The sequence below is a fragment of the Sorex fumeus genome, unplaced genomic scaffold (assembly GCF_029834395.1).
Source record: "Sorex fumeus unplaced genomic scaffold, SorFum_2.1 ptg000014l, whole genome shotgun sequence".
Classification (NCBI taxonomy): domain Eukaryota; kingdom Metazoa; phylum Chordata; class Mammalia; order Eulipotyphla; family Soricidae; genus Sorex; species Sorex fumeus.
In genome coordinates, this window is record NW_026606071.1 from 41778611 (window position 1) to 41801078 (window position 22468).

A 22468-nucleotide genomic window follows, 5' to 3' on the forward strand; every position below is an offset into this window, starting at 1 on the left:
CAGTGGTGACATATATTAATACTAATTTTCTGAAGAGTTTACAACCAAACCTGAAAACTGATGTACTAGCAGATTATTATACTAATCTTCAGGGTTACATTGTTCAACAAAATGGTCCTTGGGGACAAAGAAGTTGGCCAGTATTTCACACGGGAAAAAAAAAAAATTCGTTTCGATTCATTTCGTACGACACCAGTGCTAAGGATTCCTGTGAAACTCTCAGAGCAGCAGTGGACTCGCTGATGTAGAAGGGCAGCAGAGTGGAGAACGTGCAGGCACACGGTGGGTAGTGGAGTTAAAACAGATTCAGCCACGAGAATAGTTCATTAGGAAAGGCAACTTGCATGGCACAATCTACGCTCAGAAGAAAGGAGTCCAGGCCTGGGAGGTATCTGAGTAACTTTGCATTTTATCACAGTGCAAAGCCAGCTGGTGAGGGGACAGAGGCGACTACTTAAATGAAGGCAGCCAAAGTGGCAGTGGCTAGAACACAGGAAGGAAACCTTAAATGGTAATGTTTCTTTGAAAGCACCAGGTAAACTACCATGAGTAAATGAAACCAACATTTTCGACAAATATCCCTCTAACAAGATGACAGGAAGTAGTTCATCTTAAAAAGGAGTGCTAATTTAGGGCTGGGATGTGGCTCCGTGGCAGAGCTCATGCCTTGCATACGTGAGGCCCTGGGTTTGATTCCCAGCTCTGCAAAAATAAAAACAAGCAAAAAAACCCCCAAAAATTCATTTAAGTGAGCTTACTTAAAAGAAAACATACAACTAGCAAAATAATAAAGCAAAGGCCCAAATAATGAAATACAAACATTTATATCTAGAAACTGGGTTTTACAAAAAGAACTACAGTGCTTGTATAACTAGGCCAAATGTTCAGGGATATTCAGGGTTGCTTGGAAAGTGCCTGCTTTCACGTGGTGTCTTGCATGCTGCGATCCCTCCAGGAAAGCTGTGCCCGCAAACCTGAACCTTCTCAGCTGTCCCTTGGTGCTGAGGTGACCTGGGACAGCGGGCTGGCTGTGAAGCACTGACTGTGGCCAGCCGCAAGGTAGGCCTGGGGCGCAGAGAGGCCAGGTGCAATCCCCATGGGCTGCAGCCAAGTTAAGGGTCTTCCTCGGGGATGCAGGTACGTTGGAGAGCCGAGCCGTGTAGGAACCAAGGACCCTGCAGAGCAGCCAAGCACAGACACCCCTAGGGAGGTGCAGCACCATGGACTCTCACCAAAGCACACAGGAGGGAAGGTTCCAAGGACAGGGACTGGGGGTGAGCATGCTACAGCAGTGAGTGAGCTGTGCTGGAAAGGGAAAGGGGGCTGGCGGCCACAGGGGGACTATCATGGCAGCTTATTTATAAAATCAATCTCAGGGCCCCTTAACAGACTGTTCAAAACCGAAAAAAGGGGGACAGAAGCGATGGGACGGGACCCAAGGCACTTGCCCTAACAAGCCGTGGAGTTCGGTTCAAATCCCCAGCCCCACTGGGAGTGACCCCCAAGCAAGAACAAAGTCTGCGTTTCTCAGCACTACATTTCACATTTTCATGCCTGGAGAGGCTCCCCGGCGGAAGTGTCCAGCCAGGGCTATGTGGGTCAGGACCAGCGAGCTGGCACCAGGGGAAACCAGAGGCAAGCGCTGCTGAACAAGTCCAAGGCGGGCTGGGGATTTGGCTCTGAGACCAGCCGTGTGCCAAGAGCATTCTGGGTTCACAGACTCGGATGAGCCTCACCTATGAGGGAAACTGCAGAAAAAAAAAAAAAACAGACATGGGAGACCTGTGATGAGATTTTCAAGCTCGATATCCACGTTTGCTCGGAACACGACGGGGTCTCCTTCCCCAGCTCCCCAGTTTTCCAGTAGCTTGGCAGTTACACCCACAAACTGACCCCCGCACCATATAATCTCATCCATGGCTGAGATCCGGAGACTCTGAAAAAAAAAAAAAGCTCCCAGAAGAGAGCGACGCAAAAAGTCCTGGAGCGCCTGGCTGCAAATGCTCTTACACGCTAGCCCACAGATGTACCAAGAGCAGCACACATGTGTTTGGGTCTAACATACATGCTTGTAATCTCTTATACAAGGGCTTAAATGGCTCCAGGATGAAATACAAGAAAACTGTCCTCTCATGGTGGTGGGAAGGTGCACGGTGGTAGGATTGGTGTTTGGATACTATCTGTAATGAACTATTGTGAACTATTTTATAAAAATAAAATTTAAAAAAAAGTAGTTCTGGCTTCAATCCCATCATTACAGAATATGTAAAAGTTAAAATTAAGGGAGAGAGATCTTATAGAGCTCAGAGCCAAGCCTGCTTCTAGCCTCAGCCCCGCATATGGCCACCCCAAGCACAGAGCCATGAGTTAGCCCCAAGTGCTGCCGGATGTGGCCCCTAAACCCCCCCCCCCAAATTAATCAGTCCAAAGGCTAGGGCGCTGGTGACCACTAAGATGTCTCACCATTCGGTCTCAGGAGTCCGTCGTCAGTACAGAGCCTGGGACTCAGCAGATGGCCCGCAGCTGCCCAGAGAGGCTGAATTAAAAATTACGGGGCTGGACTAGAGCCACTCTGTGGATAATGAGAGCCCAAGAGAGGACCAGGAGAGAGACTGTGCTCAGCCCTCCATGGCAGTGAACCCCACTGTTCCGTCCTATAAGACTGAGAGTTGCAGGCTGGACTGGGGTTCTGATGGAGGAAAAAAGGCAGAGCTGCCCCTGCAGAGATGCCTCTGGGCTTTGGGCCAGGCTGATTTCACTGGGGTGCCTCAGATGGGAGCAGGCGTTGCCCCTCCACCTGCCCCCAGGAATCCCTGCGGCCACCAACTTCCACAACCCAATGGAAAGCCCAGGTACTTGGGATTAGTGAAGGCCAAACACCAGGCCTCATGGGATTGGGGATGGATGGGCCGGCCCTTCCCATCTCCTGTCTCTACGGGACTCTGGAGGTACGCTCACGAGCTACATCAGGTGACTATTTAGACCACAATCCTGAGACACACAAAAGAATCTTGGAACCGAGCAGCTCAAGGCAGAGATTTCTCCAGCTCCTAATTATCTAAAATTTTAGATTTCTAAACAGGGGGCAATACAAATAAATTATCTAGCATCCGCCTATTCGGCAGATTTGAGTGGTGGTGGGAAATTCAAAATAATGGTGGTATGATTGGTGTCAAAGTATCGAATGTAGGGGCTAGAGCGATAGCACAGCAGATAGGGCGTTTGCCTTGCACGCGGCTGACTCGGGTTCGATTCCCAGCATTCCATAGGGTCCCCTGAGCACCGCCAGGAGTCATTCTGGAGTGCAGAGCCAGGAATAGCCCCTGTGCATCGCCAGGTGTGATCAAAAAAAAAAAAAAAAGAAAAAAGAAAAAAAAATATATATGTATATCTTGAATGTAATTCATTATTGTGAACATCTTTATGAAATTAAAAAAAAATTTTTTAGGAGTTGGAGCAATAGGGCAAGGGCATTTGTCTTGCACATGGCTGACCCGGGTTCAATCCCCAGCATCCCGTATGGTCCCCCAAGCAAAGCTAGGAGCAATTCTTGAGTGCAGAGCCAGGAATAACCCCTGAGCATCACTGGGTGTGACCCAAAAAGCAAAAATAAATACATAATAATTTTTTTTATAAAGTTTTAAAGATTTATAAAAAGGAAGAGCTGCTCCCGTCCCTACTGTGGCCTGCTTTTGGCCCTCCATCATGAAGCTGGTCTTTACGGATGAAAATGATGCTGTGGGCACCCCAGAAAGGCTCAGAAGCAAACAGTGTAGGTGAGGTGTGTGTGTGTGGGGGGGGGGAACCAAGTGGGAAAGCACGCGCTGAGCACAGGCACAGCCCTGACTCTGATCCCTGGCGCAGAGGCCCTGCCCACAAAGGGCCGCATGCTGGGAGTATCCCTGGTGGTGCCCTGGCACCCAGCCAGGAGGGCCTGCCCCACAGGGCCAAACACCGCAGGGAGTGGCCCCTGCTAAAAAAAAAAAGAAAAAGAAAATGTAAAGCGGGCCAAGGAAACTACAAATTGTATACACATTTCAATCTCCCAAATGGTCAGTCTGCTGGGGCGGGGGATTTCCTTCTGATTTTGCAATAAAATCCATTTCCTGATTTAAGCCTTTTATGTCAGCTTTTCAACTCAAAGCAAATGTTTGTGAACATGTTCAAAGACAAAGAAGCTGGTCTAATGTGGAACAGCCCGCAAGCCCCGAGCCAGGGCGGCATCAAGTGGGCATGGCTACCCACAAAAGGCGGACTGAAAGGCCCCCCTCCCCACAGCTCGCCAGGACACCTAGTGACCTCCGCCTTCACACCCGACTATCCGCTGCCCTCCCCAGCCACCGCAGCCACTTCTCGGCCCTTCAGACCTAGCCGGAATTGAAAGAACAATCTTCTGCCTCCTTTACCTGGAGTTCTATGACACCGAGTCACAAAGGCTGGAAATATCAGTCATCTAGATTTTTCTAAGTTCGGGGCTAGAACAATAATCGTACAGCAGGTAGGACGCTTGCCTTGCACAGGGCCAACCCAGGTTCGAGCCTACAGGGTCCGCTGAGCACCACCAGGAGTGATTCCTGCGTGCAGAGCCAGGAGTAACCCCTGAGCACCTCTGGGCGTGGCCTGAAAAATTTTTTTTAAATATTTTAAAAAGGTAAAATAATGGGCCAGAGCGATAGCACAGTGGGTAGGCCATTTGCCTTGCATACGGCCGACCCGGGTTCAATCCCCGGCACCCCATATGGGTCCCCAAGCACCACCAGGAGTGATTCCTGGGTGCAGAGCCAGGAGTAACTTCTGAGCATCGCTGGGTGTGATCCAAAAACAATGTAAAATAAATACATAGCTCTTATAAATTCATGAGGGATGGGAGAACAGACTATTCAGAGATTCCGAGTAAATGCTCAGCTGGGCAGGAAAAGCGTGTCAACGTACCAGGGCAAAGGTCAGGGCTTCGGTAAAGCCAGCGGCTGCCATGTCGCATCTCAGGAGTTCTGTGAGCTTGTTAAGAGGAAACTGAAAAAAGACGTATTTCACCTCAGTAAAGTGGGTTTCTTATATTTTTTTTTATAAAGGGCTGCCTTTCCGTCCCCACTAATGGACTGGTAACCACCCTTTCCTCACCACCTCCATGACCAGAAACTGCCATGACTGTAGACACACACACACACACACACACACACATGCACACACAGACACCTATGGCTCCCACGCAGCTTCTGCCTTCAGAGCCAGGTAGAGAAAAATGAATCTCCCAGTGAGCAAGCTGACAGGGGCCCCAAACTCGAGACCTGTCTTTCTTCAAAGAATGAGTCATCACAGGTTTCCAGCTTGACTCCAATCAACCGGACATCTGGTTTACATCCTCCCCAGAGCAAATGCCTCTCACGGCGGAGCATGTCCAAATACTGCTTAATTCCTACATTCTGTTTCTCTCCAAGCTTTCCTGGCATTCAATAATCAGTTTCTAACAATAAGGAGTGTTTATTTAAGGGTGCAATCTTACTTGATTAGCTATGGTGTACGTTTTCGGGAGACTCATCTGAATGTTGTTATATCCATAAGCAATAGCTGCGTCCTCTACAATATCGCAGGCATGCATGATGTCGGATCTGGTAGGAGGGATTTCGATCTCGATCTGATTCCCATCACCTATGACTTCTGATTTTAAGTACATTCTGGTCAGAAGCTTGGCAATATTTTCTGGAGATTCTCTGAAAGAGGAATGTAACAAACCATCAGCTTCACCGGGCTATTTAAACACAGTTTATTTTGTTTTAAAATACGCTTACACCTGAAATAATAGCACGTTTTTTTAAATCCATTACACACCAAACATTTTGCTGACGTTGTATTGTCACTGAACTTGGTCTGAAGAGACATCAAACCCCCCTGTTCCAAGCATTCTTTCAGGGAAAATTAAAGAGCTCACACTACACCCTGGAATTCTCTCCAACAGTAAATAAATTAAGTTACAGGGCATACCTGATTCCAACTTTTTTGTTAATTAGATCAGCTCTCACCACTTCCTTTCGGTAAGCCAGTTCCTTAAAAGAAAAAAAAAAAGTGTTTGAGAAAAAAATGAGCTAAAATCACTCCCCTGAAATACAACATCAGACTCCTTCGCACTCATTTCTGTTAGTTTCATCACCCTTCGAAGAAATGATCATTAGGGCCAGATGTTGAAACTACACAAAGTATCATAAAACACGAGGGCCAGCGAGTTGGCCCAAGGGACCCCCCGGCCCACCTGGTCCTCAGAGCTGTGCTGGGAGCAACCCCCTCCAAAAAAGAAAAAATAAAAATTGGTAGAGGAACAAGTGCTGGAGCGATAGCACAGCGGGTAGGGCGTTTGCCTTGCATGCGGCCGACCCGAGCGACCCAGGTTCAATTCCCTCCGCCCTCTCTGAGAGCCCGGCAAGCTATTGAGAGTATCTCGCCCGCACGGCAAAGCCTGGCTAGCTCCCTGTGATGTATTCGACATGCCAAATGCAGTAACAACAAGTCTCACAATGGAGACGTTACTGGGCTCGCTCGAGCAAATCGATGAACAACGGGGAGGACAGTGAGAGGAATAAATTTGCTACGATCAATCCTGCTGGAGAATCTGATTTTGTGCAAGGTGCTTATGACCAAGCAGGAATAAGGCAAGTGTCACAATGCATGCCCCACCACACTCAATCTCAGACTGTCACGAAGATATTCCTCTCTCCTTTCCAGGCGGGACACAAGGAAACTGTGCCAAGCGTCTCGTGAAAGAGTGCTCACTCCACTTCAAATGGAGCTGAGCCATACCAGGTCAGGCAGGGGAAAACAGACACACACAAATTCCAGGCTTGCCAGCACCTCTGGACACTTGATCATTTGATCACTCTGACCTCGGACTCCAGGCTCAGCGGACCTGAGAGCAGAGATCCTCTGCCTGCTTCCAGCAGCCCGGCAGACCTCCACTATCTCTGGACACATAACTACGAATATGTCTATCACTATTCAAAAATCGTAACTACCACTCGGGAAAGGCTTTAATTAAAAAAAACGTTTAGGGGCCAGAATGATAGTACAGTGGGTAGGGCGCTTGCCTTGCACACAGCCAACCGGGGTTATGGAACCACATATGGTCCAGCCAGGAATGATGTCTGAGAAGAGCCGGGAGCAAGCTCTGAGCACAGCTGGATATGGCCCAAGCAAACAAACAAAATCTGTTCAGATTAAGATAAGAATAGGCCATAGCCATCTATTTAAAATGCAGTTCCCAAATCAGAAGCCTTGTCAGAAGCCATCCTGGAAGGTGAGAAATACTCATAACCTGAATATCAATCGGAAATTCAGATGCTGGCCACTCTAGCCAGAGCAGTTTCAACAGACATACTGAATCCAAATTTGAGTATCATCAAAATCCTCAGGTGATGAAAAAGAAGATTAGGGTCCAGGATCACTGGACTAGACACAGGGATTAAGGCTGTGTCTTGTATAGAGCCCACCCCATTCAACCCCTAATCCTTGGCATCATATGGTCCCCCACCACCACTGGGAGCAAGCAAAGAATTGAGAGCAGCCCCTGAGCACCTCTTTGTGGGGCCCAATCCCCCCCCACACATACAATATATATGTGTACATATATATATATGCATATATAAAGTGTGTATGTGTGTATGTATGTATGTATGTATGTATGTATGTAGGTCCGGACGCTCGAGCCTCACGCATGAGTGAAACCCCAAAGAACCAGGTAAGCAGAACTTTGTGACCTTGGACTCTAGGCTTATATATATATATATATATATATATATATATGTCAACCTTTGCTGAACAGTTAAAATGAGCAAACTGTACAAGACACCCTCTCAAAATGGACTTAAACACTTATCCCACATGCTACAGCTCTTCTCATTTTAAAGACAGGAATTTGAGTTTTATGACCAGTCCCAAATTACCATGGCAAACTTCTAAGTCCTAGTTTGGTATAGTTCTTGTCCTTATAAAATCCCTAAATACATACAAAGCAGGAAGTAACAACTTGATTCCTAATAAGCTTGGGGGCCGAACTTCCAAAACGCACACTTTAAACTATATCGGTCTCTCCAATTACCAATTTTAATCCCCTCTAGTCCTCTTATTCTAAACTCTTTTATAACACAAGATTAGAAAAAAATAACTTTTGAAGTTCTTTTTGTTATGCACTACTTCACATGAGAAAGCACCAGTACCCCATAGGCACATTCCTCACTGGGAGAGCAATATGGGAAGCATCACTCTCATTTTGGGTTAGAAAACCACCAACAAGTGATGGAATACTACGGCATCGCTTGTGAGAACATTCACCACTTCAAATTCTTAATAGCTCTTTCCGAACAATTTCAAAGATCACATAGGTCAAAAAAGTGAATTTTAAGATGTAGTTTCTTCCCCCAAATACACAATTCACTTGGCCCTTGGTACAGAGAGAGAGAGAGAGAGAGAGAGAGAGAGAGAGAGAGAGAGAGAAACATTCCAAATCTGACATTCTATTGAAACAGATTAAAAATGTCCTCTCTGGGGGCTGGAGCGATAGCACACCGGGTAGGGCGTTTGCCTTGCATGCAGCCAACCTGGGTTCAATTACCAACATCCCAAATGATCCCCTGAGCACCGCCAAGAATAATTACTACGGAGTGCAGAGCCAAGAGTAACCCCTGCGCATGGGCAGGTGTGACTCAAAAAGCGAAAGAAAGAAAGAAAGAAAGAAAGAAAGAAAGAAAGAAAGAAAGAAAGAAAGAAAGAGAAATGTCCTCTTCTGCAGATGCTGAGGGCTATAGCTATGAACTGCAGAGATGGCTGTAAGTTCTCCCCCTGTCTGCGTCTCTGGGCTCCCTGCAGGCCACAGCACCAGGAAATGGAAAGTTTTCCCCTCCTTGACTCTAGCAGAGAGACTAGCTCATAAGCACCTGAACAGTAGGCTTGTTCTCCTGCAGCTGCGAATCCTGCAAGCATCACCATGTCACCAAGCCTAAGCTCGGCAATGGGCAGTGAACCCCATCACCACGAAGCCGACTCGGACAGGACTGAAGCCTTCCCAGGTCACCCAGCTATGGGCTACCCGGCAGCTAAGTACATAGGTGAGTCTTGCAGATGAAACAGGGCAGCGGGGACCAGAGCTGAGCAAGAGAATGAGAGAATCAATGCTGTTTCATGCTTTCTGGTTACACTTTCAAATTAAAATTAGAATTAATACATGTTTTCAGGAAAAAGAAGGTTTGGGTATAGGGATGTGTTTGTCTTTCTTAAAGCTACTTCAACAGAAGGAAATAGTCTTGGCTGATCACTTCAGAAACGAGAAACAGGGCAAAAATGCAAAGAAAAAGGTCATTAAGAAATGGCCTCCATCAAGTCTGCCGGAGGGGAAAGGGTGTTGCCCCAGTCGCCCTCTCCTCTCTGGAAAGAAAGATGGCGGCCACATGGTAGCCTTGCGGACAGCAGGTATGAGCCGGGAGTGTGGGGGCGACTAAAACCTCATGGGAAGGGGGGCGTTTCGCTCCACCCTTCACGCCCTACCGAGGCCACCGTTTGCCCCCCGCGAGCGGCTCTCCAGCACGGCCACGACTCCAGAACACAGAAACCAATTTCTTAACTATCTGACTTTCAGTAGAAATACCTCCAGGGTCAATAGGTAAAATAGCAGAAATCCAAAACCAACATTTAATTCTTGAACCCAGCTGTAGAAAGCAAATCACTTCACAATGCTTTTTCAGCATGTCTGATTTGGGGGGGGGGGGGGGGTAAACTCTAAATAATAGTGGTGAATCTTTTATTGAAACAATGAATCTAATCAAAGCAGATAGAGTGTTAACTAGAATTCATCTGCCTCACAGGGACGGGGAGGGGTGGGGGGTGGGGTTTTATTGGGGTTCTTCAGGGTAAAAAATAAGTATTGGTAAAGGGAAATGTGTTTGATATTTGCATGACTGAGACATAAACCTGAAAGCTTTGTAACCTTTCCCACAGTGATTCAATAAATAAATAAAAAGAAAAGAAAAGAAATGGCCTCACATGAAGGGAACATCAAGTAATTGTGTTTGGATGTTTGGAGGATTCGCTCGGGATGCGAGATGCGTGCTGGATGTAGACTATAGACCGAACACGATGGCCACTCAATACCTCTACTGAAAACCACAACACCCCAAAGGAATGAGGGAGCAAAAGGGAATGCCCTGCCACAAAGGCGGGGGGGGGGGGGGAATGGGGGGGGATGGGAGGGCTACTGGGATCACTGGTGGTGGAAAATGGGCACTGGTGGAGGGATGGGTACTCGATCATTGTATAATGAAACCTAAGCACAAAAGTTTGTAAATTTACAACTGTACCCCATGGTGTTTCACTAAGAAAAGAAATGGCCTCACTCGATGAGCACAACAGAAGACTAGGACACCGTTGTGTGAAAAAGGCTATGTTTGTTTTTAGAGTCATCTTCAGGGAAAGGACGATGAAGAATGCTGGGTTAGCATATAGCCCTAGCACTAGTCGGAGCCCTAGCCCTAAAGCCTAACCTGAGCCCTGACCCTAGCCCTAGCCCTCACCATAACCCTCACCCTAACTCTAGCCCTAGATCTAGACCTAGCCCTAACTCCAGCCTTAGCGCTAACCCTAACCCTAGACCTAACGTTAATCCTAACCCTAGCCCTAACAATAGCTCTAACCCTAACCCTAACCTTAGCCCTAGCCCTTCCCCTAGCTTTAACTCTACCCTAGCCCTAACCTAACCCTAACCCGACCCTTAACCCTAACCCCAACCAAGAGCCTACGTTGCACCCAGGGGTGCTTAAAACTAGCCACAGGCAAGGCAGGCACTTTCATCTCTGAATGACCATCTCTCCAGTCCCAGTGACCTCTGTCTTCACAATAACTGTGTTTATTCCTAAACTGATCCCATGAATGCAGTTGAGGTTATGTTTCAGCTACGGCAATGGCCTTGGCCAACAGTTATTTCAAGTGTGAGCAGGTGAGATCTCAGGGGGTGAGCTGCATAATATGTACAAGGGCGAGATTAAGGGCCAGGAGATCGCTCAAGCTATCAAACTGGAGAGTAGTCAACTATCGTTAACTAGTCAACAAGAGAACTGATCAGAGGAATTAGATGATGCAGTGTGCTAACAACTGAAGTTGAACTTTGAAGACTGAGCTCCTACCTCCAACACTTTATAGTAACAGCACTTAAACATGCTGAGCATCCCCAACGCCCCCCACCCCCGCCCATCCCTCCATCTGGAAAGAGGACAAAAATACTTCCTGGTACCTGCCGTGAGGATTCACTTCCCGTGGTGCAACGAGGCTTAGGGCCCACACGCGGGGAGATGAACAGGTGGACCACAACCACTGCTGCTATTTTTATTACTGTCATCAACACCAAGTCACTTCTTCAGTACTTACAGGGAAGGTGTTTGACTTGCCATTAGGAAAAACGACCTCAGCTGCTTCGACCCTGAGAAAAGACACAAAGTCGGAAATAAGACCCCGTGAAACACAACGGGGCCACCTTTTAGACACGGGTACCATTAACGAGTCTTTCACCCGGCCCCATATTCCAACCCCACCATCCAGATCAAGGCTTCCCCCATGTGGCACTGCTCCGCTTCCTACCACAGACGGAGCAGGGCTGTCTCCTGACACTCTTCTCTCCCAGAACTGCCAGGCCTGCACCCTCCACGAGCCCAGCAGGGCACTTGGAAAGGAAAACTAATGCGCACAAGCACCGTAGTGCAAACCGACTTGAAAGAAAGGGCTGCAGGAACTGTGGGAGTTCCACATGATTTCAACCAGACTTTCTAGAGTGGCATATTGAGGAAGGAACTGTAATTGATCCTCCAGCATAAGCTCTAGTGCTAGTACAAAACAGGACTACGACACAGTCCTTAGAACACTTTATTGACCTACGGGAATCAATACTTTGCCCCTGACGTGTCTCTCCACCTCTACTCTGCTGTTCTTTGGCAATCTATGTTTATCTTCTTTGCTTTTGTTTTGGGGCGACACTTGGCTGTGTTATCACTCCTGGCAGAGCTCAGAAGACCATACAGGGTGCCAGGGACTGGACCCAGGTCAGCCTCGTGCAAGGAGAGCACCCTCCATGCTGCACTATCTCTACAGACTTCCGTGTTTTACTATTCTTAAACACAGCTTAAGCATGATTGCATCCAAGGGGCCTGAGCCAACTGCCTTGGTGAACTGTCACTTGCCCTTACAACAGCTAGAAAATCATCAAAGTTTTTTAAAGTACTCATCATTTATTTTATACATCATTTATGCATATGTCTTAGTTCCCTGAAGAGATACGTTCGAGTTACAGGAAGTACATTTTCCCTCTTTATTTTTAGCACAAGTTCTTAATGCTGTAACCTTCAAACTAGAGATCATCAATAAAGTTGACAAGTGAACTTACGTAAATGGGTTCTCACAGTATTCGCTGAACATGGCGACAATAATATCAAGCACTATTTTTGTCTGGAAAGGGAAAAAAAAGCATTATGGTCATCTGTAAATGTACTCCCTTCATGCAGATGGAAATGAATTAATATTTCATACAATGCAGGCCACCAACATCCAAAATGCTCCTTTATGTACGTTCTGAAAAAGAAATGGAATACTAATGGCTGGGGCAGGGGGTAGGAGGGAGGGGTGGGGCGAGGGGGTGGGGTCCTGCCTTATCTTCAGGTGTTCTGCATTTCTGCGGTTCTCCGAGAGTTACGATCCATGACTGAGACAAATCGCTGACTTCCCCCGTCCCTCCCCTAGGTCCCCCAGGTTTGAAGAGAGACAAATGGCTCACTGTGGGGAGAACCTTATCAGTCTCATAAGTCTGAGTCCAGATGCCTGGCCCCCGCATCCACTAATAAGTAGCAGGGTGACTCGAGGCAGCAAGCTGCAGGCCTCTGTACCTGAGAGTCTCTCCATCTGTCACGTGGAGAGAATGCACGTTCCCGCCTCACTCGGGCATTCTGAGGAATGACTGTGCTGTCACAGGACTAGACAGATGTGTGTACACATGTCTCCAGCACACAGTAGGACTACATAGGTTTACAGGGTTATTTTTGTTGTTTTTAATTAGAAAATATGCTCCAAAAAAAAAAATACAGTTAACACTGTTGGGATATATGCCTAACTTTTATATGTACACTTCGCTCAGACACAGACTTCAGGGAAGACGCTTGTGGAGGGCGGGGGGAGGGGGGTATCGATCAAACGCTGGGCTCGGCACACGGCTCCAAGGGAGGGAATAAAACGTCGGGTTGAGGAACAAAGGGTTCGCTCCACTGGCACCACTGATTCCCCCAAGCACCAGCCCCTGCCTCGCTCTCCAGAGCGAACTCTCGCTAGAATATAAACTTCAGAGAATATAGTCCAGATCTGTCAATGAATGCACTACTATTTTTCTTAAGAATAAGAGCTAGAGGAAATGAAGGTAAGCATGTTCTATAAGTTACGAATGCTTGCCAATTCTGTAAGATACATGTGACGTCAATATTCCAGCTGTCTCTTGCCATGCACATTTATTTCCTTTTCTGAACAGTCACGTTACTCCAAGACTCTCTGGACACGTGGACAGAAACCCTACTGTAGAAACAGCTTCCAGCGTGACCAAATCTAACCTGCTCTGACTAAAAACTGATGAACAAGAGGGACTCCACGTATCCTAAATAGCTGGGTGCTGATAAACCCACTAGCAACTTGCTAAGTCATTCTTAAAATAGTTAAAAAAAAATTTTTTTTTTAACAAGTCCACAGAGCCACCAAAATTACTCTAAACTAAGAAAAACAGCGGTGGGGAGGTAGGGAGAAGGAAAACAATTCATACTGCTTGCATTACAAGTATCATCCCATTCTCTATTCTACAGTCATGTATATAACTAACTCCCATACTAGCTGACAAGTTTCTTAAAGTCAAGAAACAGAAGATGGGCTGGAGAGAGAGAACAGGGGGTGAGGTGTATGCCTGACCCCAGCTTGATCCCCAGCATCAGCACCACACAGGCTCAGCCGAGCACCGCTGGGAGTGATCCCCGAGCACCACCGAATATGGCCCTACCCCCTACTTCCCTCCAGCCCCCCCATTACAAAGAACTCATCACCAACCCATGGCACTAGAAACACAGCAGGTGCTCAGTGAACCTCTGCAGACTGAAAGCATCCTAACCAAAGCACAGAACAGCCACGTGGGCTAAATTCCAAAAGGACGGTCCCGCCTCTAAACAGAACAAACGTTATTTTAATCTTTGGCCACAGAGTCTTGCTACAGAAGTAGAATCTATCCGATCGGTTGAAAATAATCTGACCCAAACACACCCACTTCTATTTACCTTGGTAAAGTCGGTTCCTGTGCATTCCACAAACACATTCTTTGTATTCAGTGTGATTTTGGAGTGGCTCCCTGTGACAGACACATAACAACAACAAAGCCGTCACTTTCAGAAATCACGCGCACTTTGGAGTACCAGAGAAGCTGACGCAGCTGCTGTAAGAGGATCTACGACTTCTAACGAACAGGCGCAGAGAGACTGAGCAGGAGCCTCCAGAGAGTGCCCCGCCTTCTTGTCACCCACAACCCCGGAGGAGTTCCAGGCGGGCACACTCGACTCCGAGAGGCAGCCTGGGAGGCCCCAAGCAGCAAACGGGAAGCCCTGGAGGTCCCCGCCCCCGCCCCTCCCGGGCCCAAGCTGTGGCATCACAGCCTCGGGTTCTGGCATCACACCAAATGGCCCTTCTGAACACCGCCCGAAAGACCCAATTTTCGTTTTTCTGGGGTTTTTTTGGTTTTTTTTTTTTTTTTTTTTAGTTTAAAAAAAGTCTCCGGAGGGGCTGGGAGACGCCCCGAGTGGGAGAGCGCATGTCCCGCTCATGGGAGACCCTGAGTTTGATCCCACACCAGAGAGCACCCCCATGCACTGCTGGGCGGAGCCCCAGAGGTCCCCCAGCCCAAAGCATCAGGCCCCTGACCCCTGTGGTTGGGACCCCTAGGGAGCCAGGCGCCAGGAAGGAGTGAAGAGGATCAAGTTCTCTAGAGGAGAAAGGACAGAAAAATTCTGCTGCTCAGCGTGAGTTCAGCTCTCGAGCAGCAGGCAGGACTGAATTTGAGTTAAAGGGACCTGACTTCCTGCCTGAGTCAAAAAAAACAATTCTGGGAGGGGACCAGGACAGACGGTGGAGGGGCAGGGAAGCAGCTCAGTTGGGGGGACGCAACTCAACTGGGGGACAGTGCAGGCCCAAGGGCTGGGTTCAGCCCAAGACTGGCAGGAGAAAATCGTTACAGATACTGATACATAATAAACCCCAGCAGCACTGCTGAATATGACCAGAGAGACAGGACAGGGGTGAAGGCACCTGCCAGCCCAGGCTCAATCCCTGGCATGTGGTCCCCCAAGTACCGGTAAGCACAGAGTCAGGAGTAGCTCCCCGCACGACCCCACACTCACCCCCCAAAACCCACATTCACCCCCCCAAATAGGAGCCTGAGTAAGTGAATTCAGGAAAGAACGAACTACAATACAACTGACGAAAGTTCTGAGATTCTCAAGAGTTACTTGACTGAGCCACCCTGACTGAGAAATTTAGAGAGAAAGTGAAGAGTAAGAAGAAATAGTAAAAGGAGCCAGAGCAATAGTGCAGAGCGGGGAGGGTGCTTGTCCTGCACGCGGCTGACCCAGGTTCGATCCCCAACATCCCACATGATCCCTTGAGCCCGCCAGTCAGGAGTAACCCCTGAGCACCACCGGATGTGCCTCCGCCTCCAAAAAAAAAAAAAAAGGAAAAAGAAAAAACAGCAAAAGAAAAGAAACAACATTAAGAAAGAACTCACCATTGATAATTGGAGGCATTGAAAGCACAACACCATTGCTGTCGTAGATAACGGGGTACAAGGGCTTTTTTTCAATGATATGCAAATAATGCTTAAGGTGGTTGTCAGTCTGAAAAAAAAAAAAATTAAGTCAAAATTAGTTTCTTTGGGTCAGATAAAGGGATAAACGGGTAAAGTACCTGCCCTGCGAGTGGCCAGTCTAGGTTTGACCTCTGGCACCACTGAGGTTTCCCAAGCACCATCAGGAATAAGCCCTCAGCAAAGAGCCCAGAGTGAGCCCTGAGCACAGTGGGATATGTCCCAAGACAAAACAGAAAAACTGTATCTTACTCCTATCACTGTAACAAGTTAACATACCTAACCAGGTGTCAAAAAAAAAAAAAAATAAGGCAGGGTGGGGAGGTGGTGGGAGTCAGATAGGAAAAACGACAACTACAACAACAAAAACCTCCCAAATTACACAAAGGTCTCCATTAAAGGATTTTCTTAGGTAACTTCTATACCCGTAACCTTACACAGCTTCCTCTCCCACTGAACTGAGAGCAACAGAGTAGGGTTTTTTTTTAATGAGCATAAGCAGGTTTGCAATAGTAAAGTCAAGTCCTCAAAAGACACAAACCATCACAAAACCATTTACAAATAGACAAACCGCTGGCCAGTTAGGGAAGAAATGACACTTCAAAAGTGACAACTAAATCATCTTCGCTGCTGAAATCTAAATTGCTAATAATGAGATCCACATTATTAAACAGTGGTTCCCATCTGAAACAGCAAAACCAAACACAAAACTAGCTTTCAGCCGTGCTTTGTACACCATGGGGTGAACCTTGGTCTGAACCCTAAGATCACATCAGGTTCTCAAGCACTGAAGGAGTTGGTCCTAAGCAACCCGGATGTGTCTCGAATGACCACTCCCAGGACCCCCAAGAGATTAGCTGATTCTTCTAGTGCCTTTTACTTGTATGAGTTTTAATCATACAACATAGTATGTTCCAGGCCAGGGGGTTTCGGTCCTAGCTGCCAATTAAAATCATCCAAGAGACGAAGAAAGTTAAACTCGTTGCCTAGGATCCACTGGTGAATCAAGCAATAACTAGGCTGGCATCAGACACTTTTTTTTTTTTTTTTTTTTGCTTTTTTGGGTCACACCCGGCAATGCTCAATGCTCAGGGGTTACTCCCGGCTCTGTGGTCAGGAATTATTCCTGGCGGTGCTCGGGAGACCATATGGGATGCTGGGAATCAAATCAAACCCGAGTCAGCCTCGTGTAAGGCACACGCCCGACTCGCTGTGCTATCGCTCCAGCCCCCATCGGACACTTTTTTATTGATTGATTTTTTTTTTCTCGTTTGTGGGGCCCACACGTGGCGGTGCTGCGGGGCTCACTCCAGGTTATGTGCTCCTAGGGGACTCAGGGGACCATATCCGGTTCCAGGGATCAAGCCCAGGTCAGAGAGGGCAAAATGCCCACACACTGGACGATCACTTTGGCCCCAAAACATTTTTTTTTGAAGGACTTTTTGCATGTCTCTATTTTTAAAACTTAACGGTGAAAGAATCTTATGATCTATACAGTTAGGCAGAGGAGCTTTTACCTTGTACATGCTCATCAGCTCACAGGCCGTGTGCTCCTTGCTCTTATTCAGGGGTTTGAATTTAATCTCCGAAGGCCGCTTTGCCGTGTAAGTGAAGGGGCCGGACACCGTGTCCAAATCATGAGTACCGATAGCAACCAACGTTCTTTTCCTGAAGGTGAGAGGGAGAAAGCAAAGAACTGAATATTCTGAAAAGAGACTGTAAAGATAACGGACTGTTTCAAAGAGACTATTTAAAGGCCAGGGAGATGACTGAGAGGCAGAGTCCATGCCTTGAATTCAGGAGGCCCTAAGTGAGGCACTGGGGAAAAAAAAATTAATTTTAAATGCTTTCCTAAAACCTACTAGTATACGGCAATGTTAGAATTGTAAAAAATACTCACACCAAAAAAAAAAATGCTCACACCTATGAGAAGTAGTGGAGAAATTATAAAGCAACCTAAAACAGTATTTCAGGAGCTGAAATCAACTCCTTGCCCAACTGTTTTCCAAAGCCTGTTACTGGGACACTTCTGGGAGGGGCTAGAGGGTGGGTCCCACCTGGCAGTTCTCAGGACTTATCCTGGCTTGGCACTCAGGGATCACTCCTTGGCTTGCTCAGAAGACCGTTTGGGGGGCCAGAGACTGAACCCGGGTTAGAAATGCACAAGGCAAGGGCTCTACCTGCTGTACTATCTCTCCAGCCCCAGGACATTTTTGTTAAGTCACCATTAACCTTTACCTTCTTTTGATCTTCTTTCCTCTTAGGCTAGTCAAGTAAACAATATGTTATAAAATTAGAATAAAACTGGGGCCAGAGAAATAGTACAGCAGGGAGGGCATTTGCCTTGTACACAGTCAACCTGGGTTCAATCCCCAGCATCCTAAGTGGTTCCCTGAACCTGCCAGCAAAGATCCTTGCACACAGAGCCAGGATTAAGAGCACTGCTGGTATGGCCAAAAAAGAAGAAAAAAAAAAATAGGATAAAACTACCATATTGAACTAGGGACAGTGGTGGAAGGAAGGGTCACTGGTAAAGGGACCGGTGTTGGAAACCTGGATACCTGAAACTCAATCATGAACAACTCTGTACTCTGTAATTCATGGTGATTCAATTTAAAAAAAAAAATGCCATATTGAAGTCTTTTTTCTATAATTTCCTAAATATTCTGTCATACAGCTATAATACAATAGAGAAAACTAAAGATCAGCAACTTACACTGGTTACACTGAAGCTCAGAAGTTATTAATGTCATCTGTCATAGTTTATCTGCCAAGAACAATTTTTAGGAACTTAAAGGAAACTATCAATCAGGAAAGAAAGGAACAGAAGCAGAGATATAGAAGAGGATGAGGAAGGCCAGAGCGACTGTACAGTGGGTACAGCATTTGCTTGCACCCTGACATCCCACACGGTCCCTCGAGCAGCGCCAGGAATAAGTCCTGAGTGCAGAGCCAGGAGCAACCTCTGAGCATCACTGGGTATGGGTGCAACCCCGCCAAAAATAAAAAAATAAAAAAAAAGAATGAGGGACAATAGTAAGACTGATTCCGATTCTAAAAGTCACTGACCACCATGAAAGCATGAACTAAACAAAAGCAACCGAGAAAGACCCCTAAGAATAGGGAGTACTTACAGCAACTTTAAAAATCTTGCAACTCTCATATGCTCGCTAACTTCGGAATGCTTTGAAAAAGTCTGCAGAAGTCAGGAAGGGGAGAAGGAAGAGAGAAGAAAGGAGAAAGGAGCAAGAAAGGGGTGGGAAACAACAGAGGGAGGGGAGAGGGTGGAGGGAGGGAAAGGAGTAGAGAGAGGCGAGCACACACACCTGCAGATGTTCTGATGTAACTTCTCTTGAAGCTCGATGAAGCTGTCATAGCGATCTTTCGTGAACTTGATGTTCCGGAGGACCGCGGCCACGGCGTAAGGGCGGATCTTGGCCGTCTGAAATTCACCAGCAGAGATGGACAATTAGGGACGTTCTTTGGAAGAGTCATCAGCGGTCTAACTCATAACAGCTGTGCTATCAGAGATTTTGACTCATATGACTGACTCAGTCAACTGACAAGGTAACAGTGACAAGAGAAAATTCCTCCTGGAATTCTGCACAGAAAATTCCTCCTGGGACTGACATTTTGCTAAGATTTATTTTTTTTAAAAAATTTACTAAATGAGAAAAATAAACCTTACAGTAGTTTGCTTAGTTATTTTTATAAACATGATATTCTCATGTGTTTTTATTTTGTAAGTACCACAATTTAAACAATTAGATCTCAAATGTATCTTAGATGTCTGAATATTTTCCAAAATGAGTCATGGAAATCAGACACCTTATTCCCTATGTAATTCTTGGTAAAAATAAATTTTAAAATCTTAAGAACTGCTAAATACACTACAACATTTCTAGGAAAAGATTGAAGAAAATTATATTTGGAAAAGGGGGCCCTTTCTCCTTCCCATTTTATATAGGTACACAAAAAAATTTTTGGAAATAATTTATCATTATTACCTCTTCTGTGACGAACAATTTCTGGATTTCTCCTTTAGGCGATACCCGTTTAAATACTGGAGGCTTTATCCTAAAACAATGTCAAGACAAATGCCTGTTACTAAGCAGAACATTTCATTAGTCAATTATATTCTATTGTGCATAGAAGGTATGTAAAGTAAAACAGAATCAGAAGAAGTTGAGGTTTGATAGCAAGCCAAAAAAAAAAAAGTTTAAAAAGCGAAGCTTCCAACATTAAACATTGTCCAACCGTGGCATAAGACGCCCATAGTAACAAGTGACCAACCACTGGAACCTCACTCAGAGGGGCAGGAAATTCACCGACTAAGCATGCAGCGGCACTTAAACATCAGCTAAGGGGCTGACCGATAACCCTAAAGATCTTTTTCCCCAGAACTGTGACTACATAAAGAAGCAATAAGAGGTGCCAAAATGGGCCGGAGCCACAGTCAGGAGGGAGGGTGCTGGCCTGGCAAGTGGCTGGCTCTGGTTCTATTCCCAGCACCGGAATGGCCCCTGAGCCCCACCAGGATTGATCCCTGAACACAGAGCCAGGAGTAAGTTCCCCAAACCTGCCCAAGCATGGGGTTCGGAGAACTGCTGGGCTGATGAACAACAACGCAGGTACCCCTAGCCCTGTGGGAGTGACCCCCAGGGCCCCCCTCCCTGCCCTGTTGGCAGAATATCAAGAAAGAGGGTCCTGATGCCTCTGAACTCTGCTTGGAAACCCATCCCCCCACCCAAACACAGGCAAGTGCCAGGAAGCTGGAGTACAGCATCTCCAGAGACGAGCTCCAGAGCTCAGACCCCTGAGACCGCACACCATGGACCTCTTCATACGGATAATAAAGGAAGATGGAAGGAAGTCTACGGCACCCATGAGAGTCTGTCTGAGCTGCTGAGGAAAATGTGCTTCCGTTCGACCCTCAGCATCACATATGGTCTGTCCCGAGTACTCCTGGAGTGACCTCTAAGCATACAGCCAGGAGGAAGCCCAGAGTCACCCAAACCCCACCAAAAAGAAAGGAGGGAAGCACACAGCCAGGTCTCACCTGGACTCGCTGAATCTGGTACTCAGGGGAAAGAAAGGCCAGTCTGATAAAGGTACCCTGCCGGGGGGAATGGGGGGGAGAGGGGAGATCCTGCTTTGGCCAGCCCAGAGGGGCTCAGACTATTCCTGGCTCTGTGCTCAGGAGTTAGCCCACCCGTGCTCAGCCGACCATATGCAGTGTCAGGTACCTTAACCCTGGGTCAGCCACATGCAAGGCAAGTGGTTTCCCTCCTCTACCATCTCTCTGGGCCTAAGCGGCATCTTTTGAAATCTAGGTGAGTCATATTGGGAGAGGGCAGGAAGCAGTTTTATGTCAGGGCTTTTCAAACCTCGGCGCGACTACAATGAACCGAGCCATCAATTCTGATTCCATAGGCGGAGAGGTAAAGTTTCTGACAAGCTCCTGGGGCATGCAGACAGACAGTGCTGGTCCAAAGAACATTCCAATAAACACAGAGGAATGGAGGTACTTCAGGAGCACTGTGATGGGTATTACCCGAAAAACCTAAGCTCCCGGTAGCAAGGGAGAAAGGACAAACCAATGTTATTCTACAAACCCTTTTCTAATTCTCAGTCATCATTTTTAAAAAAAAAAGGCATACGCAAAAAACAGACATTCGAAACCAGGCAGGTTTGGGAAACACAGCGATCTTCAACCACCAGTCCCCTTGTGCAAAAGGCTGGAATCTGCTATTGGTGACTGTCTGGGGGCCCCAGACAGCGAGGCTCAGGGCTTCCCCCAGTTCTGTGCTCAGGTGTGGAAGGTTCTCAGGGGATCATGTGCAATGCCGGGGATGGGACCCCAGTGAGCCGCCTGCAAGGCAAGCGCCTTGACCCCTGCATTCTCCAAAACCACTACCGTCAGGTGGACGGAGGAGAGGCCTCAGAGGGCTGGAGCAATACTTCACCCTGTGGAGGGCCCAGGCTGGACCCTCCAGCACTGCATGGTCCTCTCTGACCCTGACCCACAGCATCAGGCTAGAAACAGCCGCCAAACACTGCTGTGTGTGATCTGAAAATAAACATATCCGAGTCTGACCATCATGGAGGGCATCAACTAGGTTCTCAGCCAAAGTCAACCACCTTAATCTATGATCTAATCCATCACCCCCGCACCCTCTGGAGTTTTGAAAGTTCCTGCTACGGGGCTGGAGTGATAGCACAGCAGGTAGGGCGTTTGCCTTGCACATGGCCAACCTGGGTTCGATCCCCAGCATCCCCTATGGTCCCCGGAGCACTGCCAGGAGTAATTCCTAAGTGAATGAGCCAGGAGTAACTCTTGAGCATCGCCGGGTGTGACCCAAAAAGCAAACAAACAAACAAACAAACAAAAAAAAACAAAGATACTTGCTATTTAGCGGCTGGTAATTGCTTCACGTCATTTTCAATTTATATATTCTTCACTTGTCTAGTTTTTCCATGAAGAGGAAGGAGACTTAAAAATCTTCACTGGACCGGGGGGAGACAGTCCAGGCGGTATAGAGCACATGCCTAGCGTAGGCAAGGCTGTGA

The 22468-nt window shown here is 47.1% G+C and overlaps 1 protein-coding gene across 1 annotated transcript in view; it reads right to left on the reverse strand.

Annotated features, from left to right (window-relative positions):
* The window catches only part of FARSB (phenylalanyl-tRNA synthetase subunit beta), a 70959-nt gene that overhangs the window by 37313 nt on the left and 11178 nt on the right, over positions 1-22468 (reverse strand). Inside the window, exons 4-13 of the mRNA XM_056111666.1 lie at positions 19906-19975; positions 19225-19340; positions 17416-17566; positions 15821-15929; positions 14325-14395; positions 12410-12471; positions 11401-11452; positions 5983-6044; positions 5504-5711; positions 4933-5013 (exon numbers count right to left, since the gene is read on the reverse strand). Coding sequence (XP_055967641.1) covers positions 4933-5013; positions 5504-5711; positions 5983-6044; positions 11401-11452; positions 12410-12471; positions 14325-14395; positions 15821-15929; positions 17416-17566; positions 19225-19340; positions 19906-19975 — 982 coding nt within the window. The remainder of the gene's footprint in view (positions 1-4932; positions 5014-5503; positions 5712-5982; positions 6045-11400; positions 11453-12409; positions 12472-14324; positions 14396-15820; positions 15930-17415; positions 17567-19224; positions 19341-19905; positions 19976-22468) is intronic.